Here is a 25722-nt window from a genome sequence, read left to right as displayed (position 1 = left end):
GGTTTCTATAACTGTGACCAAACAGTGGGTGTAGTAAGAGGTGGATTAAGTAGGCTAAATTCACACTTAAGGCCCAGGTACCAATGCATGGCCTGCCACTGGTGTGCAGCGCATGCACCCACACACACATGCACAGAAGATCAGAATGTGAACACTGGCAGTTTTACAAGATGGGACACTAAACAGGTGCTCAGTTTAAAGAGAGCAAGTTGCCAACAAAAAAATAAGTACATTTCCTTCCTCTTTGGGGGGGGGGTGCACCAACATGTTCAACTATTGATTGGACTCAAGTAAGCGCATGTGAACAAGTTGATGCTCAACTAGCTAGCGTCATCCAGATCAACTCCTCCAGGTTGGGATTAAATAGGGAAAAGTAAGGTGGGCTCACCGTTCGCAGGAACTGGATCTCCTCCTCTCCCTCGCCCCCTTCCGCCATCCTTCCCCGCACGTTACTCGCAGCACCTCCGGAGACAAGACAAGATTCTTTAGTCTGCTCTCTTCTTCTAAGTTTCTATTCGCTCCCTTTCTCTCTCTCTCTCTCTCTCTCTCTCTCTCTCTATCTCTCTCTCTCTCTCTCTCTCTCTCTCGCTCGCTCGCTCTCTCTCTCTCTCTCTCTCTCTCTCTCCAGTTTCTCTCGTTGCCAGAGGATGTGGGTGTGCTGGAGGACTGCACCCGTCCGGGTAGACTCTGACTCAGAGAGTTTGAGGAAGGGACGGAGGGAGGGAGGGAGGGAGGGACATCCCCCCTTGCCTGCATGGCTCCCACCTTGCCATGCCACCATGTTTGTGGAAGGAGTGGCACTCCTTCACACCGACAGACACTCCTCCCTCCCCTCCTTCATCATTTCTGAGGCTATAAAAGATTGAGGAAAAGTGGGGGGCAACCACTGTGCATGTTCACAGTCACATTCAGAAATTCATGTGAAAAGGTCATAAAATTCTTAATTTGACTGAATTTTCTGGCAAAATATATCATAAAATCTTGCAGGATGTCATGGGAGACCCTAAAGCAGCGATTCTATAAATATGGTACTTGTTCCACTTGTGGTACGCAGAAGAATTCCAACTTTGTATAATGTGACAGTGGATTACCTTTTTCTAATCCGGTACATTACATTTGTTAAGTACAGTTCAGTTGTATTTAACTTTTAAGTACTGTACAATACATCCATCCATCTTCTGTACCGCTTATCCTCAATGGAGTCGCGGGCATGCTGGAGCCTATCCCAACTAACTTCGGGCGAGAGGCGGGGTCCACCCTGAAGTGGTCGCCAGCCAATTGCAGGGCACATATAAACAAACAACCATTCGCACTCGCACCTACGGACAATTTAGAGTCTTCAATTAACCTACCATGCATGTTTTTGGGATGTGGGAGGAAACCGGAGGAAAACCCACGCAGGCACGGGGAGAACATGCAAACTCTACACAAATGGGGGCGGGATTTGAACCCCGGTCCCCAGAACTGTGAGGCAGACGTGCTAACCTAATCGTCCACCGTGCCGCCCTGTACAATACATTTGATTTACATTTAATAATTTACATTTAATTTAATTTTTACATTTAAATACATTTAATCTTTAAGAGCAGTTTTTATTAAAGACCAGTGATGAGACATGCCTCCCAGGCATTTACAACACCAGAGTCATGTTTTATTGTTTTTATCTTACCATACTAACAAAGTTTACCTTCCCTTTATACTTGCATGACTGCTATGAATATTTTAAAAATGGTTATTACAACTGTTACAAATGTTAAAATGCTACTTGAACTATTTCCTATACAGTTTAAATAAAATGTTTTTAAAGTGACAGGCTGATACTGAGAAGGATGAATTAAAATGTAATTTTTTCCTATGTGGAAAAAAATAATAATAATTCAAAATCTGAAAACCACGTTCGAGGTTCCACTGTACTTTCTTTTACCTTTTACATCTGATACACCAATATTGACTGAATTTTATGTTTTTTTTTATCGTGACTTGCTTAAATCATCATCAATCCTCAATAAGTCATCAAGAAGATATTTTGCAAACCTAGACTACACCAGTAATTCCCAACCACAGTGCCATGGCACAGTGGTGTCGTCTGTCTGTCTGTCTGTCTATCTATCTCCAGATAAATTGATTTTAAAAACACACATGCGATGAAGACTCTCACTTCCGTTAACAATCCGCTAAATTTAGCTCCTCCCCAACACACAAAGATCTGATCACAGGCGAGATACAGTGTATTGCTTCAACATACTTTCTTGACACCAATTACTACTTTCGAGATTAGCTAGGGCTTTGGCTGCATCTCGTGGCTTCTTAGATATTTCAGCGAAAAGCTAAGGATTGGTTTCACACGAAAAAAAAAAAAACGCAAATATGTGAATTTAGGTGGGGGTTTACTGGATGTACCTGTTGTGACATTTTTGTTTAGTGGTGAGCTCTGAAATTGTCCTCATGAAAAAATATGTGCCTTGGCTCAGTAAAGGTTCGGAATCAATGGAATGTACAAAAGATTTTGGGGAAGGTGGGTCTGCATGATTGCGTGTCGTTGTCTCAGTCCTCACACAGAAGTACCACACACAGGCACACGAATGACACACTCCCGTTCTTACCTGCTCCGTGTCCATCTGGCATCCGTCATCCTCTCCTCCATCTCCCACTGCGGCACAGGGAGGGCGTTTTGGGGACAGAACTCTCCGGGAAACAACCCCGCCTGCTGCCTGTAGAACGGAGAGAAGCAGGCATTGGCATGGGGACTCTGGGAGGTGACACCGCGCTGCCGAAGAAGACCCCAGGTGCATTGTGGGAATTACAGTCCCCGGCACAGAACAGCTCCTACCTGTAGTGCGGCTTCATCCATGCATCCATCCTTTTTCTCTACCGCTTGGCTGGTGGTGCAGTTGCATTGCCGCGCCGCAGGGTGGCGACGTTGTATTCATATTGGGGCTCGGAGAAGCAACTGGCACTAGCACTTGATGGGAAGATGTCAAGGAAAGTCGAAAGTACTTCTGACAGGTACCACAAACGCAAAATAATAGGTGCTCATTTTCAGCTAACGTCTGCCTAAACCTTACGACCAAACTCTAATATGTGGAGCAGTCTTGTTTTGTTTTTTTAACGATCAACAGCCGACAACTTATTACTAGACGTAACAATTATATTCATAAAATGAGGATTTTTTTTTTTTTTTCATGAGCTACGGCTAGTCATTTTATGGTCAGGATGTCACTGCCGGTGTACAGTAGACTGGAAAGCCTCATAGTAGAGTAACCTGTACATTTTGTTATAGCATCGTTACCCAAAGTCACATTTGAACATTTTCGGGAAACTACAAAAAAAAAAAAAACACATTCAACAAACAAGAAGAGTCCACTTCCTTGCTTTGCTGATCACTACATGACCTGCATGGCTGAGAATCTACACAGACATAGTGAGTATATTGGTAGAAGGGTGATGAGGATGGAGCTGCCAGGCAAGAGAGCTAGACGAAGACCAAAGAGAAGGTTGATGGAGGTCGTGAGGGAAGACATGAGGGCAGTTGGTGTTAGAGAGGAGGATGCTGGAGATAGGCTTACGTGGGAAAGGATGACACGCTGTGGGGACCCCTAACGGGACAAGCCGGAAAGAAAAGAAGAAGAAGAAGATACTGTGTATAATGCAGAGTCACAGAGTCAAACTGTTACAAGAAAAAAAATCAAAACCAGGGTTTTTCCTGCATATGAAATCAGGAGGACATTTGACGGAATAAAAAAATATAGGAAAGCTATGTTCTGCCTCTGGCTGTAAATGTGTCAATGAAATGGCTTAAAGGTATTTTGGCTATTTCAACCTCCGTAGAGTGACTCTAACGTGGACGTGGAGTATAAAAGTGTCAACTTCATTTCAAAAAACACCTTGGTTTTGTCGTACGAGTGTCCAGAAAAGGCCCCTCTGACAACTACTTCAGTTTTGTATCCGCTAAGTACCCTTTCCTCTGATTGGTTACCTCCGCGTAGAAGACCCACTTGCTGAGAGCACACGTGTTTGTTTTATGTTAACACGCGCTGGCTCGGAGCGGAGAAGTCAGTGGAGATCTTCACCTTTCCATGCTGCGATGAGAGGCACTAGACACCATCTAGCTCGCAAGTTAACAGGCTTGGCCTTATAATAATAACTAAGCAAACCCCAATTGCACCAGATAACCACAGATATGAATGATGACGGCGGCACGGTGGGCGACTGGTTAGAGCATCAGCCTCACAGTTCTGAGGACCCGGGTTCAATCCCTGGCCCCGCCTGTGTGGAGTTTGCATGTTCTCCCCGTGCCTGTGTGGGTTTTCTCCGGGCACTGCGGTTTCCTCCCACATCCCAAAAACATGCATTAATTGGAGACTCTAAATTGCCCGTAGGCGTGACTGTGAGTGCGAATGGTTGTTTGTTTGTATGTGCCCTGCGATTGGCAGGCAACCAGTTCAGGGTGTACCCCGCCTCCTGCCCGATGACAGCTGGGATAGGCTCCAGCACGCCCGCGACCCTAGTGAGGGGAAGCGGCTCAGAAAATGGATGGATGGATGAATGAAGACACTCAGGTTCTTATATAGTGGGAGAGAGAGCACTCATATCCGACGTCAAAGTGCATCAGCGGGCGCTGTTTTAGTCGCAGGCCCCCAAAACAATTATGAAAACTGAAACAGTGGAAAACAGTTTAACGCTATATCTCCACGTTTCAACAATTATCTTCAAACTGCTGATTCACTTTACAGGTTTTTTCAAAATTTTATTTTAAATATTATGTCCCCTTTAAGATTACTGGAGAATTGCCACTTTGCAGCAGCACATCGTAGCATTTCTTGGCCTCAGAGGCTCGTTAAATACACTCGAGCAGCGTGGGACTTTGCATGCATGCACTGTAGGATGCCCGCCTCGCTCTCTCTGCTCTGCATCTTTGCCTGCTTCTCGATGCCATATCACCCTCTGTGCCAAGTCAGTCAGCTTCCTGCGGCAAAAAGAGGCCATCCCTGCGCACTCGGGGTGCATTAATGTCCCCTGTATGGTCGCCTCTTCCTCCTGGTGGCGTGTTCAAACAAGGATGCCATTGAGCCGCCCCTGTCCAGCTGCACGGCCACATTCACAAGTTCAAACACTATGTGCCCTGTGTGGTCGCTTGCCACCCTCGGGCATTACATAGGGGGAGAAAACTGATATGGGTATCATAGAGCAGGGATTCTCAAACTGGGGTCCCTGGAAGCCTGGGGGCCCAGCAGCCGTAACTTCGGGTTCCGCAAAATAGTTTTTAATGAAATATTGTATGTTGTATTATTTTTAAAAAGTGAATACCTCTATCCAAATATAATTAAAAAAAACATAATAAACAAAGTAGTCCTCCCTACCTTAGCTTTGGAACACTTAATGGCGCTGATGTGATTGTCACATATCATCACGTAAATCTCACACACCTGCATGAATTATTTTTTGAGAACAAATGCATTAGGAGGAGTTACATCCCCTTTTTTTTCAAAAACATAAAGTCTACTGTTTCTGATCCTATTTTTTAGAGACTGAAGGTGTAAATGCACTTGTTAAAATGTGACCTTTTAATATCATAATATTTAAACTTTATCTTGGACAAATACGACTTTATTCTTGTAAGATTACAACTTTTTATCCCAAATTTTTTTTTATTGTTGTTTAACTCTTTACTATTCACTTTTCTAGCAACTCTCCTCTTTGTGTAAGATAAATACTTCTGTACACTAGGCAATAATATGATACATACTGTAGATCATTTCCAGTGATCACTCCTCGAGTGGTTAGCACGACTCCCTCTCAGTCGATAGTTCCCAGGTTCGAATCTTGGAGTTGGCATATTCTCCCCGTGCTTGCATAGTTTTCTCTGGCTTCCTCCCACATTCCAAAAACACACATGTTACCTTCATTGAAGACTCTAAATTGTCCACAAGTGTGAATGTGACTTTGAATTCTTGTCTACTATATGTGCCCTGTGATTGGCTAGTGACCAGACAAGGTTGTGTCCCACTGCTCTCGCCAAAGTCATCTGAGATAGGTTCCAACTCATCGGAAACCCTCATGCAGACATGAAAAGGAACGGATGTATAGTTTTATTACACGACAGTTAACTTATTTTTACTCTTACTGTATATGATGAAAATAAGTTACAAAAGTCACTTAAAACATTCTCTGTACAGTTAATAAAAGTTGCATGATGGTGCCAGCAGGACTATGGAAACGGTATATTCGTATTTCCTAAAGGAAGTCCCTTCAACACCCCAGCAAATGCTGCTTCCTGGGGTACGCTGACGATTGTTCATCACTCCCTCCTTCTTTGCCTGCCTGCAGCTCTCCTCCTTCCTATACAAGGGCTGCATGTGTGCACCATTCTCTCTCTATGGCCTCACCCCTCCCCCTTGTACACACACACACAGAAACTGATGTAAGTTCCCCTATCTGCCAGAGCCAGTTCCTCCATTTAAGATGCTGACTTGTTTATGTAGACGCAACAAGTGATTTATTTTATTTTATTTTATTTTTTGTGTGCTACGTTTGCCCACGCTGGTGTAGGGCCTTCTCTCGCTATATGCCTCCTTGGTGGCAGGTGCATGAAATCTGGCTCTGCTGGTTCATGATCATCGTACAGCTCGGAGAGGGGCTTGACTGAGTTGAACTTCCTGGGTGGGGGGGTCAGTTCTGTGGATGGCCGGTAGGTGAACACTTCATATAGGACAGAGAGGAGGAAGAAGAAGAGGAAGAGGAGGATTAGGAGTCAAGCATGGGACTATAGGGACGCCGTGCTCAGATGCCCGGCAGGAGGAGGAGGAGGAGGCCGCTGAGAGGTAGCACCCGCAATGAACAAGACCAAGAGGTAACACAAACAAAAAGTGCATTAAAACCTGTGTGTAAGTGTAAGTGTCGTGTGTGCAGCAGAGGTTTTGAGGTCATGACTCATACAGTACATGGCAGTGTGGTTAAAAAAAAAGGTGTTAATCTGTTTGAGTTTTTATGTTTGTATCAGCTATTTGAGTATTGCATTGCAAGAGTAGTATCATAGAACAGGTTGTACACACCCACACATGCACACACACACACACACACACACACACACACACACACACGGCGGTCACAGCTAATTTATTTGCCCTACATATCAAAATGTCACATTGGCTTCTTAGTTCAACATTCAACAGTCACACAGGCCTCCTGAGATCACCTTTTAAAATTGAAAAATATATTTTTTAAAAACCCACTTACTCACAAAGTGACTTACTCAGTGTTAAATCTTTTTATTTGAACACAAAGCTATTCTGTCTTACGAATGGCAACAGGTGCAGACACCTAACATATCGTTCATTGTAACTTTTACCATTCAATTGTTCTGCCTGTCACTATACAACATAAATAGCCAATCAAAGATATGTTATTTGTCATCAATAAATAATTTTCAGACCAGTTAAATGAAATTGGATAATTTCCCATGAAATGCTACAGCAAGTCCCTCTTGACCACCTTTGGGACTTATTTTGCTGCTGCTGTCGTTGTGACCGCAGCTCTTATCAGATGGCGTGCGATCAACACGCTACGGTTGTCACAATGGTGTGTGAAACCTCAGTTTAAACCCTCATTGGGCAAGGGACCGTGCAGTACATTTTTTAATACTGTAAGTGGCTGTTGGAAATAATTAGCCATGTACTAATACACTTTTAATTTAAATCATACTTGCACTACATCAATTTGAATCTAACCAAGGTGAAGTATCTGAAATCAAGGCAAAATATGCTTGTTCTTTGTCTCGATTATTTCTTCTTACCGGTATTGTTTTTATTTCAGAGCATTTCACTTGCGTCAAGCATTTTTTCTCGTAAAACTCTTAATAAGGTATTAAAACTTGTTACTGTGATTTTATTACTACTTATGCGTAGGTTTAGCTTGAAATAAGAAAAACATTAATTCTATAGGTTTAGGTAGTATATATACACTAGCTTTAAGACATCAGTGGAGGGGTTTGAGGCTACGTTATGTTTGCTTGTTTTAAAAAATCTAGTCAAGTCAGATTTTCTTCTATTGGCAAATCATTTTGCTTAATTAAGTCAAATATTCCTCATTGCATTACTTTTTTTCTTGTTTTTAAGACTAGCTTTTAAAGTGTGAACATCAGCGTGAGAGAGAAAAAATCTAACGTTTGTTTATAAAGTTGTACATTAAAGATAGCGGCTGCGTTTACGTGACAGCAATGTATTTCCTGCAGGCTATTTTTACGCCACTTGTTTCCACCTTGTAACCAAATGTGGAAATATAGAAAACGTTTGAATCTTTAAAAATCTGCAGTGGCGGTCCAAGCTTGAATGAATTGGATAGTGCGGGTGATGCCGGGATGACACGTGATCTTGGAGTTATGGGCCCACTGAAGGACGGCAGAGTGTGCGGAATTGGGTACGACTAGATGGTTCGGCGGTCCGGTCTTGGGGTCAGGGTGAGTCTTTTGAGCGCGTTTGACTATTTTTTCTATTTTCCACGTGGCTGCACCAACGAAGCAGGAGGACGGGAGGATAGTTTCATGTTCTTCAGGGCTGGAGGGGGGTGAGTATATGCGGGATAGGGCATCAGGTTTGCTGTTGCGGGATCCAGGTCGGAAGTAGAGGCTGAAATTAAATCGGCGTAGGAAGAGGGCCCAGCGAGCTTGTCGGGGGTTAAGGCGTTTGGCGGAATGGAGGTAAGCAAGGTTCTTGTCATCAGTCCAGATGATGAACGGCACTTCAGTCCCCTCCAGCCAGTCCCTCCATTCCACCAATGCCCAAATTATGGCCAGCAGCTCTCAGTTGCCAACATTGTAATTCCTCTCGGCAGGGGACAGGTGATGGGAGAAAAAGGCACAGGGATGTAGTTCCTGGGACGTGGGGTCCCACCGCGGCCCAGTGTCCGAGGCGTCAACCTCCACCACGAACTGGAGGGAGGGGTCGGGGTGGCATAGGATGTGATTGTTTTTTATGGTGATTTCATTGAGTCCACGGTAGTCTATGCATGGGCGGAGAGTGGTGTCTTTTTTTTTGACAAAGAAGAAAAAAACAGCCCCTACCGGAGACGAGGAACGGCGAATGAGTCCAGAAGCCAAAGAATCACAGATAAAAAAACAGATTAAAATCTCCGGACGGGGGTGATTGAAGAGATGGCTGGAGGGAAGAGGGGCTCCCGGCAGGAGATTTATTGCGCAGTCGTAAGGGGGGGTAGAGAAATGGCCAGGTCTTTACTGAACGCCGGCGAGAGATCATGATATTCTTCGGGGACTCGGGAGAGGTCATCTGGTGTGGTGGATGGTGGTGGTTGACAGGAGGGCGGTATAGCAGAAAACAGGCAGTGTGAATAGCAGTGAGGGCTCCATTCAGCAATAGATAAGTGCGTCCAGTCTATGGCGGGGTTATGTTTATTGAGCCAGGGAATTCTCAGGGGAAGAGGTAACAAAAAGAGAAATGTTGTTGAGAAATGCTGGAAATAAACTCGGTGAATGGCACTGTTTGGTGGGTGGCAGGGGATAGGACTCGGCCATCCAGGGCTGTGACTTTTTTGGAAGACGGAAGTGGTTGGAGAGGGAGTTGGAGCTGATGTGCTATTCCTTCGTGCACCGGAATCTATTCGGTCAACTATGGGTGTGTTGAGAGCGTAACCTAGAATGCAAGCTGGAACGGTCATACGGGAGGGAGAGCTAGAGGAATTTGGTTTACCACGGTGCTCTCGGATCATCGTGAGACTGGTCTTTGGTCGCAGGGGCCCTTTAGCTGCTTTGCCGCGGAGGAGGTTAGTGACAAACGCGAGCTTGGATTTTTCGGTGTGATAACTGTACGGTTGAAAGTTAAAAACTAGGGAGCAATTAAGGAGAAACTGGCTACATGCACCTACGTCCCCGGAGTAGGGCTCGGGCGGAGGGACATGAGGTTCTGGGTCATGAGGCGGGGTTGCTCAGAAGGCCGCAGGCTCGGAAGGAGTACTTACTGAGGAGTGGTCAGATTTCATTTTTGAAGAAAGGACGGAAAGTTGTTGCATGAGGGAGTGTAAGGATTCCATGATTTCTTGAAGTGGCTTGTCCTGTTGCCCTATGTGGGTGCCTTGGCGGGTGAGTGCATGTTTTAACGCCTCTGGGATTGCTGGGGCCATGCTTGGCTAGAGTATTCTAGCACGAATGGATTGAGACTGGACCCAAGAGCAGGTGGAGGCTGAGAGGTTGTGATGAACAGTTTATTGAAAATGGAAATGGAGATGCGCTGGCAGGTTGTTGAGGCAGAGAATGTGTGGCAGGCAGTGACGAGGACAGGCGGCTGGCTTGGCGGCATGGTGGCAGAAAACTACTTGGCAAGGTACACGGAAGAAACACTGAGGACAAGGAAAAACACGGAGGTCAGAACGATGAAAATGAATTACATAGCTTACTTGGAGATCGGGGAGCCGTTGTACCGCTGGAGAAGCTTCAATACTCTGCCGAGGATTTCAGGCAGGCTTAAATGCAGGTGGTAACAAGGGCTGATTGGTGACAGGTGCGCGGCCGAGGAAGTGCTGGAAAGAAAGAGGAGAAGGGAGAGAGAGAGGGCACAAAGCGCCACCCAGGCTCTGACAATAGTACTGGAGGACAGCTCATGAAAAAAAATCTTACCTTGCACAAATGAAAAACAATTAAGGGAACATTATTGCAATCATTTTGTGCTCTTTAACCTCATATTAAGGATTAGATTGTTCAATTATTATCCTTGACTTCTGATTTAAAAACTATCCATCCATCCATCCGTCCATTTTCTGTAACGATTTATCCTCACAAGGGTCGCGGGCGTGCTGGAGCCTATCCCAGCTATCTTCGGGCGAGAGGCGGGGTACACCCTGAACTGGTCACCAGCCAATCGCAGGGCACATATGAACAAACAGCCATTCACACACACAATCACACCTAAGGGCAATTTAGAGTTTGCAATCAACCTAACGTGCATGCAAACTCCACACAGACGGGGCCAGTCCTCAGAACTCTGAGGCAGATGTGCTAACCAGTCGGCCACCGTGCCGCCAATTTAAAAACTAGCTATCCATTAATTTGTTTGTGTGTAAATATATATTGTGATGAGGCGATTAATCATTTAGATGGTTTCCCAATCATAACGACCCTCTGAGGGAAACCAGAACTACAGTGTGGCCAATGACAAAAATGAGTTTGACTCCCCTGCATAAAAACGGCAATGATTGACATGTCATGTCATTACACAATAGAAAACCATTTCACGTAGCATGGTGCACATGCCAGAAACCGCCACTGGCAAAATGGTCTGGGAAAAGTAAATTCCTGCAAAACTGAGATGGATGTGTAAACAAAATGGCCAGGAAAAAAAAAAGGAGAAGGTAAAGTGGTGCCTTGAAATACGTGTGACTCGACTTGTGATTTGTTTCGACTGATTTTTTTGCTTTGACTTTCGAGCACGGACTTGAGATACAAGAGCTATATGGTGGCAGTGACTCAACTAACTTCACAAAGCAGCAGTTTGACAAATAGTGAACAATTCTTTTTTAAAAAGGCCTTAAGCTGTTTATTGCCACTCCCATTTAAAGTTTACTAATCTAAACACTCAAAAAAGAGAATTACACCATGTGTATTTAAAACAACCACATACTGTAGCTTAGCTTTAAGTCCACTGTATTAATGCTATCACTAAATAACTTCTATGTTGCGGTGCAATAACACATTAAGCAAATGCTTGAGAATAAAATTTGCAGCAACACATCTACACAGACTATGTTAGTATTCACAGTCATATTCTCTTCATCCTTTGCAAAGAACAACAAGTATTAGTGCAGCACTAATGAGCTGAGAATGGAGTTGCGACGACTCAATGAACAGTATATCCATCTGTCTGTCTTGTTCTGCCTCAGGTGGCCAAGGCGGGCTCACCAGAAGCAGCAGCACATTGGCCATTCTGTTGACGCAGTATGATTAAAAATATACATATAGAAAAAAAACTTAATTTCTTTTAAATTTGTATTTTGCTTTTGTTTAACCAGGTTGGTCCCGTTGAGACACAACGATCTGGCCAAGACAGATTTTCACTTATATCATCACTGTATGTTTTTTATAAAGTGCAAAATTATGGAGTGATATTTTTCCTCAATACATATTACAACAATTTTTATTGTTTTTGTGAAGGCTGTAACAGATTGATGGCATTTCCATTCATTTCAATGGAAAAAAAGATGATAAGAGATACAGGTGTTTTGAGTTACAAGCGTGGTCACGAAACAAATTCATCATGTATCTCAAGGCACCAGTGTTCATTAAGTTCAGGTAAATATACTCAATGTGTAAAAAAAATAAAAAAATAAATAAATACTAAAATAGTCTGGGGGGGGGGGGAAATCCTCATAAATATAGCCAATGTATAAACAAAAATTCATCAAAAATGCTCTGGAGAAATCCTGTGAACGCATCCGTTTGTAACGAAAATTTCCCTTGGGGAAAACGCATTATGGCCATGTAAATACAGCACAATGAGACAAAGATGTGTACTTTCATACTGTATCACAAATGTGTCCTTCTATTATACCTCTTGATAGGTTTTATGCACATTAGCGTTATCCATCCATCCATTTTCTGAGCCGCTTATCCTCACAAGGGTCACGGGAGTGCTGGAGCCTATCCCGGAGGCGCGGCACACCCCGAACTGGTCGCCAGCCAATCGCAGGGCACATAGAAACAAACAACCATTCGCACTCACATTCACACCTACGGGCAATTTAGAAGCTTCAATTAACCTCGCATGCATGTTTTTTGGATGTGGGAGGAAACCGGAGTGCCCACACAGAAAACCCACACAGGCACGGGGAGAACATGCAAACTCCACACAGGCGGGGCCGGGGATCGAACCCCGGTCCTCAAAACTATGAGGCAGACGCTCTAAACATTCGTCCACCATGCCGCCCACATTAGCGTTATGTTGCAGCAAATGGATGAAAGGCTAAGAAGTGTCCACTGCATGCAGGTTGTGAGGGGGGCGCAAGGGGGGTGGGGGGACGGGGGCACACAATCTTTGCCTTCAAAGAAGCTTCAATTAATCAATTAAGGACAGAAAGCGAGGAATTTGCGTATCCCCTTGCCTGTCTGGAAACAGGAGTGGGAGGGCAGCAGAGTTGGTGAGGGCGGGCTTCTGGCTCTGTTACCAGGAGTCCTGACATAGATGGGAACCAGAAAGGGGGGTTTCCAAAAGGGAAAGAAAAGGGGAAGCAGTTTTCCGACTTGTATAGTATACAGGGGGATGAAGAAAGAGGAAAAACATCACTGAGGAAAAGGTGTAGAACTTCCTCTGTCGCTACTCTATTGAGAGCAACACAAGTTAATTCTTAAGATGTTTTTCACCTGCTTTGTTTGTGGCTGCATGTGGTGTCTCAACAAGGGGGAATACCCAAAACCAATGTCATCAAGAAAAAAAAAATGGTATTATCTTGTTCACATTCACTTTGAGTCACAGAGAAAGACACAAAGGGAAGGGGGAAAGGTCAAGAGACTTGTTCACTGAAAGAAGCTCAACTGTTTTTCATGAATTTACACTGTGAAATGTTTATTCATACATACATGTACACGAGTATCATATCAAATCAATTTTTCCCATTGAAATGAATGAAAATGCCATTTATCCGTTCAAGCCCCCCCCCCCCCCCAAAAGAAAAGCCCACAATTTGTTCTTGTTAGGCGATTTTCTTTTTTTTTTTTAAATGTCATAATAGAATTTTTTTTTAAATAACCGACTGTTCATTGAGACGTCTAACTCCTCTCTCAGCTCATCAGCATTAAAATTAGCTGTCCTAAAATAATAATACAAATCAGAAAATGATAATAAAAAAGCATGTAAAGAAATGAACTGGTTTTCTGAAGGTTTAATTCGTGTACACACCGTAGTGTTCGTCATCGGATGTGTGCCTTTAAGGGGTGTGGCCTTGTGATTGACATCAGGTGCTGGAGTGAGTCAGGTTCGTCGGTTATTTCAGTGTGAGCGTCTGCTCCTTGTGAGTGTTCTCACTTTGCATTTGTGTGTTAGTCCCGTTCAATAAATGGCAGAAAGTGCATCGGCGACTGTGGCTTGTCCTTTTCCACATCCGAGGGTATTACAGTACCGTAATTACTCCATTCTTTTTTTACTGCGCTTGAGCGGCGGTATATCTGAAGGTCACTAGTAACTCAAATTTTGGCTCTTGTCATAGACCAAAAAACATGACCAAGTCACGGCTCATAACTAAAAAAAACCATAGATTGCGTCACTCATAAGTCAAGGTACCACTGTTTATTATGTGTTTCTATACATTTTATGCTTGTAATTTTTTGTGTGTTCAAATACGTTTATAACGTGTTGATAATTTTATTTTATTTATTTTTTTACACGTGATTCAATTGTTTGGGTAGGGTATTTTTAAGGCTCAAACTATAATTCAAAAAAAGTTTTTATATTGTCTCTATGTCACTGATTTTCACCTATCACAAATACGTCTGGAATGTAACTCCGGATATTAACAGGGATCCCAGTATTCATGTCCATACAGAATCTCGGCTACGGCCCTCCTGTGTGGAGTTTGCATATTCTCCCCGTATTTGCGTGGTTTTTCTCCGGGTACTCTGGCTTGCTCCCACATTCCAAAAACATGCATGGTGGGGTCATTGAATTGTCCATAGGTGTGAATGTGAGCGTGAATGCTTGTTTGTCTCCATGTGCCATGTGATTGACTGGCGACCTGTCCAGGATGTGCCCCACTGTTCTCACCAAAAGTCAGGTTAGGTTCATTGAATACTCCAAGCAATATATAGACAACGCATGGTACATACTGTATATCCATCTATCCATTTTCCTTCCCACTTCTCCTCGCCAGGGTCACAGGCGTGCTGGAGCCTATCCCAGCTAACTCTGGGCGAGCGGCGGGATCCACCCTAAACTAGTCGCCAGCCAATCGCAGGGCACATATAAGCAAACAACCACTCGCACTCACATTCACACCTACGGGCAATTTAGAGTTGTCAATTAACCTACCATGCGTGTTTTGGGGATGTGGGAGGAAACCGGAGTGCCCGGAGAAAACCCGGGCAGCCACGGGGAGAACATGCAAACTCCATACAGGTGAGGCCGAATTTGAACACGGGTCCCCAGAAACGTGAGGCAAATTTGCTTGCTAACCAGTCGGCCACCATGCCGCCCATACGGCATATCAATTTCACATACAATATGTAGTATGCACACACAATATGTTGTAGGTGTAATGTTCAGTGCACGTTTGATTCAGACGGAATTGTTTTAGGAGATTAATAGTTACACTGCACTGTATATCTGGCTTATCATTGTTTCTTTAATTTGGTTTAATTGTCTAATTATTTTTATTCCACTCGCACTGACATTGGAAGATTTGGGATGCTCACACACACAAACACACACAGAGACACACACATATACTAAAAACACTTTTAAAATTTTAGGGGTATATGGTTTTGGATGACTTTCTATAAACTTTTGAATGTCCAACTATTGAGTGTTTCACAACCTTCTGTTTTCTAGCAAGGACATGAACAGCAAAATTCACAACACGTGAACAATTTCCAAGCACGTCCACCTCTCTGCCTTTCTGTGCCTCCTTCAGTCTCATGTTGCAACCTGCTGATGACACTCTGTGACTCATTGGCCACTTCCTGTTTGAAGCCTTCCAATGACGATGAAGAGGACTATTTAAATACCAATTCTAAATAAACCAAGAAATGTGTTGTTCCATTCAGGGATCAAACACCACTAGTGAGTTTTGTTATTCAGTTGCTTCTTTTTAGAAAACAGCAAGTTGTGCAAAAGTACTGAAACATTCAACAGGTTGACGTGCATTAAAAACTGTAGAGAAAGCCAAATTAAGTTGACCTCTAAAGTATGTTGGGTTCAACCTGAAATTTCACCCGAAAGCCGAATATTCATAACTTTTTGGCAGTATTTTGTAGATTGTATCAAAGTTACTTTGCTGCGATAACTGTCCTTCCTGCAGTAGAAATATGAATGTAGTCATCACTGAAGTGACATGCAATTTTTCACTACTTCTGTGTGTGTAGCCATACACTCACACGCACACACATATAGGTTAAGAGAAGGGGATGTAGGTCTGCCCATTCAGGGAACTTGTCGTCATTTCTCTGAACTCGCGCTAGTGTCCTGGTAATGTCACAATATTATTTAGCAGCAGTAGCGTTGCACACACGCGCACACATTTCTACACGATTATACACATTATGCAGGACACACTGCAGCCATACAAATACAGTAACAGGACATTTCATAAGGTACACATGCACAATCACAGTATGACAATATTTTACTCAAGATGACATAGTGGTATATTTTATCATGATTAAGGAGGATGCATCAATAAATTGCAAAACTTGAATTAATTGTCGTAATCTTTGAAGTGCTTTTGTAATTTATTTTTCTTTGCCTTAAAAGCCAGGACACAATTTGAGCGAGGTTTATACATCATTCAAGATTTTTATAATATGCTTGTTTATGTTTGTTTCTTGTTTATTTTAGAAGTAAGATTATCACAAACAATACAAAAATAAAATGACAAAATCAGAACTCTTTCTGTAGTTCACCCTTTTACTAGATATTATTTCTTGAACAAAGTTTACACAATTATCCTTAATCAATAATAATAATAATCACGTTTTTGAATTAATTGTTTATTTGTTCATGTAATTATTTAAAGAGGAAATCATCACATAAATCTGATATCCCTGCATGAATAAAGTCTTCCTTTTTATTTATTTTTTGACAAAAAGGCATATGAATAGTGGAATAAAGTCCTATTTTTTACCAGAACAAAAACAAATATAGAGCTATTTGTTTTCAAGAATAAAGGCATCTTTTCCCAAATAAAATGTGTAATAAATGGCCAAAAAGTATTTTTTCAATTTAAATATGACTTTCATCTCTCACCAAACGTTGACTTCAGTATCGTATTCGGATATTATCTGGAAAAATACAAATTCATTCTTATAAGATTACGACTTTTTATCCCAACTTTTTATGTTCTTGTAAAGATTTTTTTTAAAATCTGACTTTATCCTCATTGGCTGGCGACCGGTTCAGGGTTTGAACCAGATGGAAAGTCCATCATCCATCCATCCATTTTCTGAGCCGCTTCTCCTCACTAGGGTCGCTGGTGTGCTGGAGTCTATCCCAGCTGACTTTGGGCGAGAGGCAGGGTACACCCTGAACTGGTCACCAGCCAATTGCAGGGCACAGAAACGAAATAATTCACACTCACATTCACACCTACGGGCAATTTAGAGTATTCAATTAACCTACCCTGCATGTCTTTGGGATGTGGGAGGAAACCGGAGAAAACCCACGCAGGCACGGGGAGAACATGCAAACTCCACACAGGCGAGGCCGGCTTTTTGAACCCGGGTCATCAGAACTGTGAGGCAGATGTGCTAACCAGTCGCCCACCCTGCCGCCCAATCAAACTTTTTTTCTACGAGAAAAATATTAGTTATCATGACATTCCAACTTTTTTTTCTTGAAAATCTGCAACTTCTTAATTCCTATGGCATTGAGGGGTACACGTGATAGTTATATTTCATTTGTGTTAGGAAAATGAGGGGTCTTTGGAAAAATTCCTTGGACCCATGAAGTTTGCGAAGCCCTGCTCTTGATAAACTGTTCATGTGGCTCAATGTTGTCAGGTCTCAGTCACCACACTATGCTCGACTTATCTCACACCTACTTGTTCTCAGGAAGCCCAACTGTGAGAGTCCTGGCGTGCTGAAGAACAGGAGGTTGGTGCCACGCAGACGGAACACATGTCCCAGTCCCCAGGACATCAGCCGGGCTCTGCAGGGCCCCACGTCAGCCCCCAGTGCCAGCGCGGCCAGCCTGGATGAGCTCATACTACGCTGCCTTGGCTACTTCGGTTAGTCGCACACATTTGATCAGAACCTGGTTATGTAAATGAGGGCCGATACAGAGAAGTGGGGTAAATAGTGAGGGGGGGGGGGCTATGCAAACGGGAGACTCATACAATGGAGCTTTTTGTTCTACCAAAGGGGTCTCAAAGTTTTTGCATCCGGGGACCCCTTACAGGGGAGATTTTTTCCCAATGACCCCCTCATTATCCTAACGCCAATTAAACATGACTCTCATGTGTAAATAGCTACAAATCTAAATGCCACAATTGCCTATTTTTGAGAAAAAGATATAATGTTATAAGTATAAAGGTAAATTTTGTTACAAGAAAAAGTGTTAATCTGAAAAAAAGAAAAAGGAAAAGTCAGAATCTTACAAGAAGAGAATTGTATTTTTACAAGATAAAGTTGGAATGTTATGGTATTGAAGTCAAAGTTTAGCAAGGGAAGAAATTCATATATTAAGTGAATTTTTAAAATACAGCTTTCGACACTTAATAATACACCTTTCATTCTCCAAAACAACTTTATTCTATAAAAATAAATAGGCCTATATTCTCGCCTTTTGTTCTCAAAAATAAATAAGACTTTATTCCTTTTGTGCAGATTGAAATGTAATTCATCTGTGTGGGGATGTCACATTTATATGATCCATCCAACCATTTTCTTTACCACTTATCCTCACTAGGGTCGCGGGCTGCTGGAGCCTATCCCAGCTATCTCCGGGAGGGAGGCGGGGTACACCCTGAACTGGCCGCCAGCCAATCGCAGGATTTATATGATGATACGTTATAATCATATCAGAGCTTTTAATTGGCCCAAAGCTAAGGTAGGGTAAAGTAATTGGTTTAGTTCAGTAATCAAGTTCGAATACCACTAGTGTTACAAGGGCTCTCTCTAGTGACGAATTACTGAATTAAATGTTCAAACGGCATAATACAGTGGCTTTACCATTTTTTAATCTTGTACAGTGCAGTTATTACGTACAGTTTAGTTGTAATTAACTTAAGTACATTACATTTGTATGTAATTTGTTTGTTTTCAAACATTGAGATTTTATTTTTATTTTGTAACTATTTTTTAAGCGGCGGCACAGTGGGCGACGTGTTAGTACATCTGCCTCACGCGCCTGTGTGGAGTTTGCATGTTCTCCCCGTGCCTGCGTTGGTTTTTCTACAGGTGCTCCGGTTTCCTCCCACGACCCAAAAACATGCACGGTAGGTTGATTGAAGACTCTAAATTGCCCATAGGTGTGAATGTGAGTGCGAATGGTTGTTTGTTTCTATGTGCCCTGCGATTGGCTGGCAACCAGTTCAGGGTGTACCCCGCCTCCTACCCGATGACAGCTGGGATAGGCTCCAGCACGCCTGCGACCCTAGTGAGGAGAAGCGGTACAATGTACTTTTTGGAATAAGACCTCTGCCTCATTTTTGATGGACACTTTAGCCCAGTGATTTCCAACCTTTATGGAGCCAAGGCACATATCTTACAATTGAAAAATCTCACGGCACACCAACAAACAAAAATGTCACAAAAAGTGGATACATTAATTACTGTATGTACTTCCTGCCATCTAATAGAATAGCCTTCATTTGTTCTGTCTGTCTCTATGCCACATTGGCATAAATAGATTAAAAAAGATACATTATTTCTTGTAAATAAAATAATTTCTTGAGCGATTACGTAAAAATGTTAGAACTTCCCACGGCACACCTGAAGAGTGCTCACGGCACACTAATGTGCCCTGGCACACTGATTGAGAATCACTGCTTTAGCCTACTAAGCTTCAAGAGATCAATTCTTTTTGAGGTGGTATTGATGTAAGAAGTTTGAGAACTGGTTCAGTATGTTTTATTGACGCCTGGTTGCCATATGTACGGTAGGTATGCACTTTTTTAAATTATACAACATAATTTAACCATATTATTAAGCAGACCTTCAAGCTATGGCTCACGGAACCCTGGGGCTCCAGGGACCCCAGTTTGAGGACTACTGTGCTAAGCAACCGGATGACATCTAGCTAACCACTTCAGCTCTCCTGTAACATTTCAAATGTTTTACTTGGTGACCTCACATCTGATTTTTTCCATGTTGAACAACTCATTACGGAAAGATGATTCTGTGGTTTTCCCCACCCAGCATACAAAAAAGTATTTAGTTGACAGTTATGATCATTTACTCCAATACAGTAAGTGCCAATTACATTCAAATACAACTTCATATGAATATTAAATCCACTCTGTGTTATGCTTCCATGTCAGATTTGGAGGGGAAGCTGTGTAGCCCCCGAGGGTCCCAGATGGTCCACATGACGCTGATGATGCACAGTTGGGTGGTCCCGTCACAGACCTTCGCCAAGAAGCTCCTCACCTTATATCCTGATGGTCACAGGGTGGTGCTCCCTGATAAAAATTACAGTGAAACGTATTTAAAAACACGCTATAAGATTACATTATTTCAACACAAAAAAAATGTTTAACGGAAAAATCGGGCCACTCAGTCGAATTTAAGACCATTCTGATATCTTTTAAAATGTTAAAAACATTCATTATAAATGTTTCTTTACATAAAAAATATGGCATTGAATGACTTACGGATTGCCATTTTTAAGGAACACACCCTTTACATGATTATGAATGTTAATAGGTAAATAAAGGCAGAAAACGCTTGTTTTTCTTACTCTCGTCTGGGCTTTTATTGGTAATAATAGTGTTTGTCTTAAGCTGGGTGGTACAAACGTACCAATAACTGGGCCTCATTTGAGTCAAATTCCCACATTTAGATCAAAGTCAGCAAAGGACTAATTATAGGATGTCTGTAATCGAGATTATATCGTATCGTACCCTGCTGATTCCAACCCAATAATTTGAAGCATATTATGTTCAGTTCCTTAAAAAAAATATTTGCACCCTGACCTATTTCAGTTCTTTTGCATCTTTGTCACACTTAAACGATTCAGATCATCAAACCAATTGTAATGACTCAGTTGCAGTTGCTAAATGATGATTTTCTTTGAAATGGACTTGCTGGTACCTATATTTGGTGTCGTTGTCCTGCCGCATAACCCAACAGAGCTTGAGTTTGAAGGCACAAACTCATGACCAGAAATCTGCCGGCAATTTTTCTGGCTAGACAGCAGAATTCATTGTTCTATTAATCACAGCAAGTCTTCCAGGTCATGATGAAGTTTAGCTGCCCCAGACTGACACTGGCATCACAAATATATTTGACTGTTGGGACGATGTTCTTTTTATCAAACAAGTTATTTTATACCAGATGTATAGGGTCACACACCTTCCTTCCAAAAAGTGCAACTTTTGTCTCGTTCATCCCAAGAATATTTCTCCAAAAGTTTTGGGGATCATAAAGATGTTTTTATTTTCATTTATGTCATCCATCCATCCATTTTCTTCCACTTATCCGGAGTTGGGTCGCAGGGGCCACATATTGTCATCGTCATGAAGGGTCTTTGAGCAGTGCTTTGTATGGTCCTTCACCTAAAACCTGAACAGGTTATGTTATGCCCCGGGTGACCCTACCAGCGGCATAAAGCCCCCGACAACTTAGCTCCTAAGATCATGGGGACACACAAACCCCTCCACCACGATAAGGTGACGGCTCAAGGAGGGGTTCTTTTATGTCACCAGTGGTTTTTGCCTTGAAACACTCCCACGGATGCCATTTTTGTCTAGTGTCTTTCTGATGCTTGAGTCATAAACACTGCTCTTAACTGAGCAAGGCCTGGGGTTCTTGGGATTTCATTCTGGGTTATTTTGCGACCATTTGGATGGGTCGTCATTGCACTCTTGGAGTAATGTTGGTTGGCTGACCAATCTTGGGAATGTTTACCAGTAATTCCAGTTTTCTCCATTTGTTGATAATGGCTCTGACTGTGGTTTGCTGGTGTCCCAAAGCCTGGAAATTGCTTTTGAACTTTTCCAGACTGAAATATTTCAATTATTTTGTTCCTCCTTTATTCTTAACTTTTTTTGCCTTTTATTTTTTAAATCTTGTAGCCTACTTCACTTTAATGATATATAATATTTCAGTTATTTCTTGAGTCAACAAAGCTGGCGGTAAACAGCCCTGGGTGTGGCCTTTGAAATTGAACTCAGCTTTCTAAAAACTGGTTAATCACAGTTAACTCAATATTTAATAAGGTTGGGTCAATTATTTTTTCCACAAAAGGCCAAAAAGGTTCTGATTTGTTTCCCCTTGAATAACTCAAATCATCATTTAGAAACTGCATTTTGTATTTACCTTGAGTGTAATATGTATTCAAAAAATCTGAAATCAGGTGCCAGAATGTGTTCTCCTTGACTCTCTCTCACGTACAAGGACTGCCCTGCCGACAAAAGAGGCCTGAGGCGGGGTCAAGTGTGCCACCTGGTCAGGTGAGTGAAAACCACTCCATTCCTGACAGAACCGGTTTCTTCTCCCTCCCTGTTTTGTGCTTATGAAACACGCTCTCATGTCGCGCCCCGGCGGCCAGGACCTGGATCAGCCAGTTCCCCGCTGTGTTCGAGGCCGACCCCCTTCTGGAGCAGACCATGGGGGACCTGTGGGCGTTGGTACGCTCGGACGGGGAGGAGGCGCAGATCATCGACACTTCCTGCCTGTGAGATTCTTTTTTTTTTTTTGACTACTCGGCTTCTGCACAGGCTTGTTTTTGACTTAACATTCAATTCTCCACTTGCGCCTTTTGGTGTTGATCCGACATGTTCTCATTGTGGTTCTGTGGGTTTTCCCCAGGTCAACCTTTACAGTCACATGTACACTACTTTCAATTACGTTACCTTTATGACAATGTCTCCCACTTCATTGAGCCAAGGCACATATTTCACATACATATTTTAACATTGGAGGAAACTGGAGTACCCAGAGAAAACCCACACAGCCACAAGGAGAACATGAAAACTCCACACAGGCAAGGGTCCTCAGTCGGCCACCGTGCTGCCATGCTGAAGCACCCCTAAAATTTGAGAGAGGAAAAAATAATTCCTTTTTAAACAACCTGGAAAGGTATAAAATCATATAGTCATGTTTTTAAATGTAATGTTAACAACAAAACCACATTGCCTCAAAAATGGTGTGGTCCGTTTTATCCCTCCCACCTCTCCTCGACTGGGCCCAGAGTGCTTTACCTGCACAGGGCAATAGCTCCCTTCATGTGATATGGTGTAAGTGCCTGCCTTAAACCAGGATATGTGGCACGTTCCTTGACTTCAACCACAATACAACACACAAATATAATTAAAAGTCCTCATTTTTGCTGCATTTAATCATAGGTCACCGTTTATGTTGTTAGATGGGCGTTACCTGACTTATTTTTCTTGCTAGGAAACGATTTAGGTGGTCAGACAGTACCACTGTCCTCTGGGCAATTTAGAGTCCTCAATCAACCTACCACGCATGTTTTTGGGATGTGGGAGGAAACCGGAGTGCCCGGAGAAAACCCACGAAGGCACGGGGAGAACATGCAAACGCCACACAGGCGGGGCCGGGATTTGAACCCCAGAACTGTGAGGCGGATGTGCTAACCAGTCGTGCACCGTGCTGGCGTGAAATATTTCATTTTTAAAAATATATATGGATAATTTTGATGTTTAGCGCTTATAACAAACAGAACCATGGCATGGTGGCCGACTGGTTAGCGCATCTGTCTCACAGGCAACGATAAAGGCACGGAGCACCGATTTGCTGGTTGAAGGGCTTTATTAGCTACCCTGCACATTCACCGTCAGTTGATCTTCTACTCTTCCCCGGTCGCTGTTGCTACACTTGCCACCATACACACTTGCACCTCACGCACCTCCTTCCTCTGCAGCACCGCCGCACGACACATGTGCGGTTGCGTCTCACTCACATATAGACTCCACAAGCCCACACATTCTGACCTTGCTGTCCCAGTCACATTAGACAATACCCGTAACACTACCCTCACTCTGGATGGCAATTAAATAATTCCACTCCAGCACAGTAATGCATAAACTGGTACACAAAATGTGTCACAATGTACCACACAAGATCTCGGATCTTGTACAGCAGCAATTCTTGTTATATTGTCTTTTAGTAAATGTAACCGACACACCCAGGGCTTCTCTGGTGATGAGGTGGTCCAGCTCCAGCCGCTCATGCATCTGTTGCGCATACTCTGGAACTGTTGGTTGGTTTTCCAGGTCGGAAGGCAGCCCTGCAACAAGGTCCACCGGTTCACTTGTTTCTCGACCGAACATTGTGAACTTTGGAGTGAATCCGGTACCACTGTGCTTGGTTGCCCTGTAGGTCATAACAGGATAGAGGACCATAAGGTCCCAGTCCAAATGACAACGTTCTGCGGTTGAAGCCAGGATCTTCTGGAGAATGGCGTTAAAGTGTTTAACTTGGCCATCTGACTGGGGTCTGATGGCCAAGTTCCACTTTATAAAATAATCTTGTATCATGACCACATATCAGTCTCATTCAGTGGTCCCATAATGTCCAGGGCAATGCGTTCCATTGGGGCTCCCACCCAGACAGTTTCCATTGGAGCTTGTGGTCTTTTATGGGGGCGAGCTCTAGACACACAGCGGGTACCAGAGAGCAACATCTTCCCTCATGTGGTACCAGTAGTATCGGGTTCTTAGTCTGGCCATGGTCCGCTCTACGCCGAAATGCCCACTCACAGGCCCTTCGTGCAGCTGGCTCATCTTGCATGGTAGCACGATCTGTGGGTAGAACTCGCTGTCATCAAGGCAGTAGAAGCGCCGGACGAGAACCCCATCTCTGAGGTAAAGCTGTTTCTATTGAGACCAGTATGTCTTAACAGCTGGACTGTATGGCGAAGCAGTAATCTATTCAGGGCGCTCGTTGCTGGCTTTCATCGAGGCACGTATGGGTGCAATATCAGCATCCGTGTCCTGGGCTTGACTCAGTTCCCCCATGATCCAGCCAGAAAACAAAGAAGCAGAATCAGCAGTTTTCATCATTGTCTCTGGCCCCTTGCCTGCAAGAGGCAATGATGAGAGGTTTAGCTGATTATTCTCGCTTAACCGGTGACTGGCTAGCGAACAGGGACTGCAGTTTGTATAGTTGGCCTTCGTTCTGGAGGTTTACCAGATTGATAAGGGCAGACGGCCTTCACCTTAAACGGGTAGGCGCCATCACTCTTTCTAGAAACATAGATTACTGTTTGAGCTTTCCAGCACAGGTGATTAGCGAGCCTGTTAAAACGGGTGTGGAGTCTGTAAGGTTAAGGCTGACTAGCGCTATGTTGGACTGATGTCCTGTAACATTTTGCTCCTTAACACTGAGAAAACTGAGCTGTTGATTATTGGCCGTGCTAAACATAGCCACTTGTTTCAGAACACCACTCTGAGTTTTGACAAAAGCATCATTACCCAAAGTGAGTCAGAAAAAAATCTCTGCGTTATGTTTGACTCAAAGCTCTCCTCTCACATGAAGAATATTACCAAATCTGCCTTTTTTCATCTTCGCAATATCGCTAAGATACGGCCTAGCCTATCAGCTAGTGACGCAGAGATCATAGTCCAACCATTTGTTACGTCTCACCTCGACAATTGTAACGTGCTGCTTTCTGGTCTCATCTCTAGTATTAAAGGCCTGCCGTTAGTACAAAACGCTGCAGCAAGACTTTTGACAAGAATGAGAAAGTTCAATCATATCACCCCGATTCTAGCCAACTTGCTTTGGCTCCCAGTCTACTTGAATTGCGATTTTAAGGTCCTGTTACTTACTCATAAAATATTACATGGGTTAGCACCCTCTTATCTCGTTGACTTAGTTGAACCGTATGTTCC

The 25722-nt window shown here is 43.2% G+C and overlaps 2 protein-coding genes across 2 annotated transcripts in view; one reads left to right on the top strand and one right to left on the bottom strand.

Annotated features, from left to right (window-relative positions):
• Window positions 1–2666, bottom strand: part of ryr1b (ryanodine receptor 1b (skeletal)) — a 146419-nt gene extending 143753 nt beyond the window's left edge. The window contains exons 1-2 of the mRNA XM_061682639.1: window positions 2604–2666; window positions 389–462 (exon numbers count right to left, since the gene is read on the bottom strand). Of these exons, the coding sequence (XP_061538623.1) occupies window positions 389–462; window positions 2604–2625 (96 nt within the window). The 5' untranslated portion in view covers window positions 2626–2666. The remainder of the gene's footprint in view (window positions 1–388; window positions 463–2603) is intronic.
• Window positions 2667–6427: 3761 nt separating this feature from the next.
• The window catches only part of rasgrp4 (RAS guanyl releasing protein 4), a 38243-nt gene continuing 18948 nt past the window's right edge, over window positions 6428–25722 (top strand). The window contains exons 1-5 of the mRNA XM_061681715.1: window positions 6428–6850; window positions 17756–17931; window positions 20185–20296; window positions 22255–22317; window positions 22416–22541. Coding sequence (XP_061537699.1) covers window positions 6834–6850; window positions 17756–17931; window positions 20185–20296; window positions 22255–22317; window positions 22416–22541 — 494 coding nt within the window. The 5' untranslated portion in view covers window positions 6428–6833. The remainder of the gene's footprint in view (window positions 6851–17755; window positions 17932–20184; window positions 20297–22254; window positions 22318–22415; window positions 22542–25722) is intronic.

The sequence above is a fragment of the Phycodurus eques genome, chromosome 7, assembly GCF_024500275.1.
Source record: "Phycodurus eques isolate BA_2022a chromosome 7, UOR_Pequ_1.1, whole genome shotgun sequence".
Lineage (NCBI taxonomy): Eukaryota > Metazoa > Chordata > Actinopteri > Syngnathiformes > Syngnathidae > Phycodurus > Phycodurus eques.
Note: the sequence above shows the minus strand (reverse complement) of the source record. Positions and strands in the feature narration are given on the sequence as shown.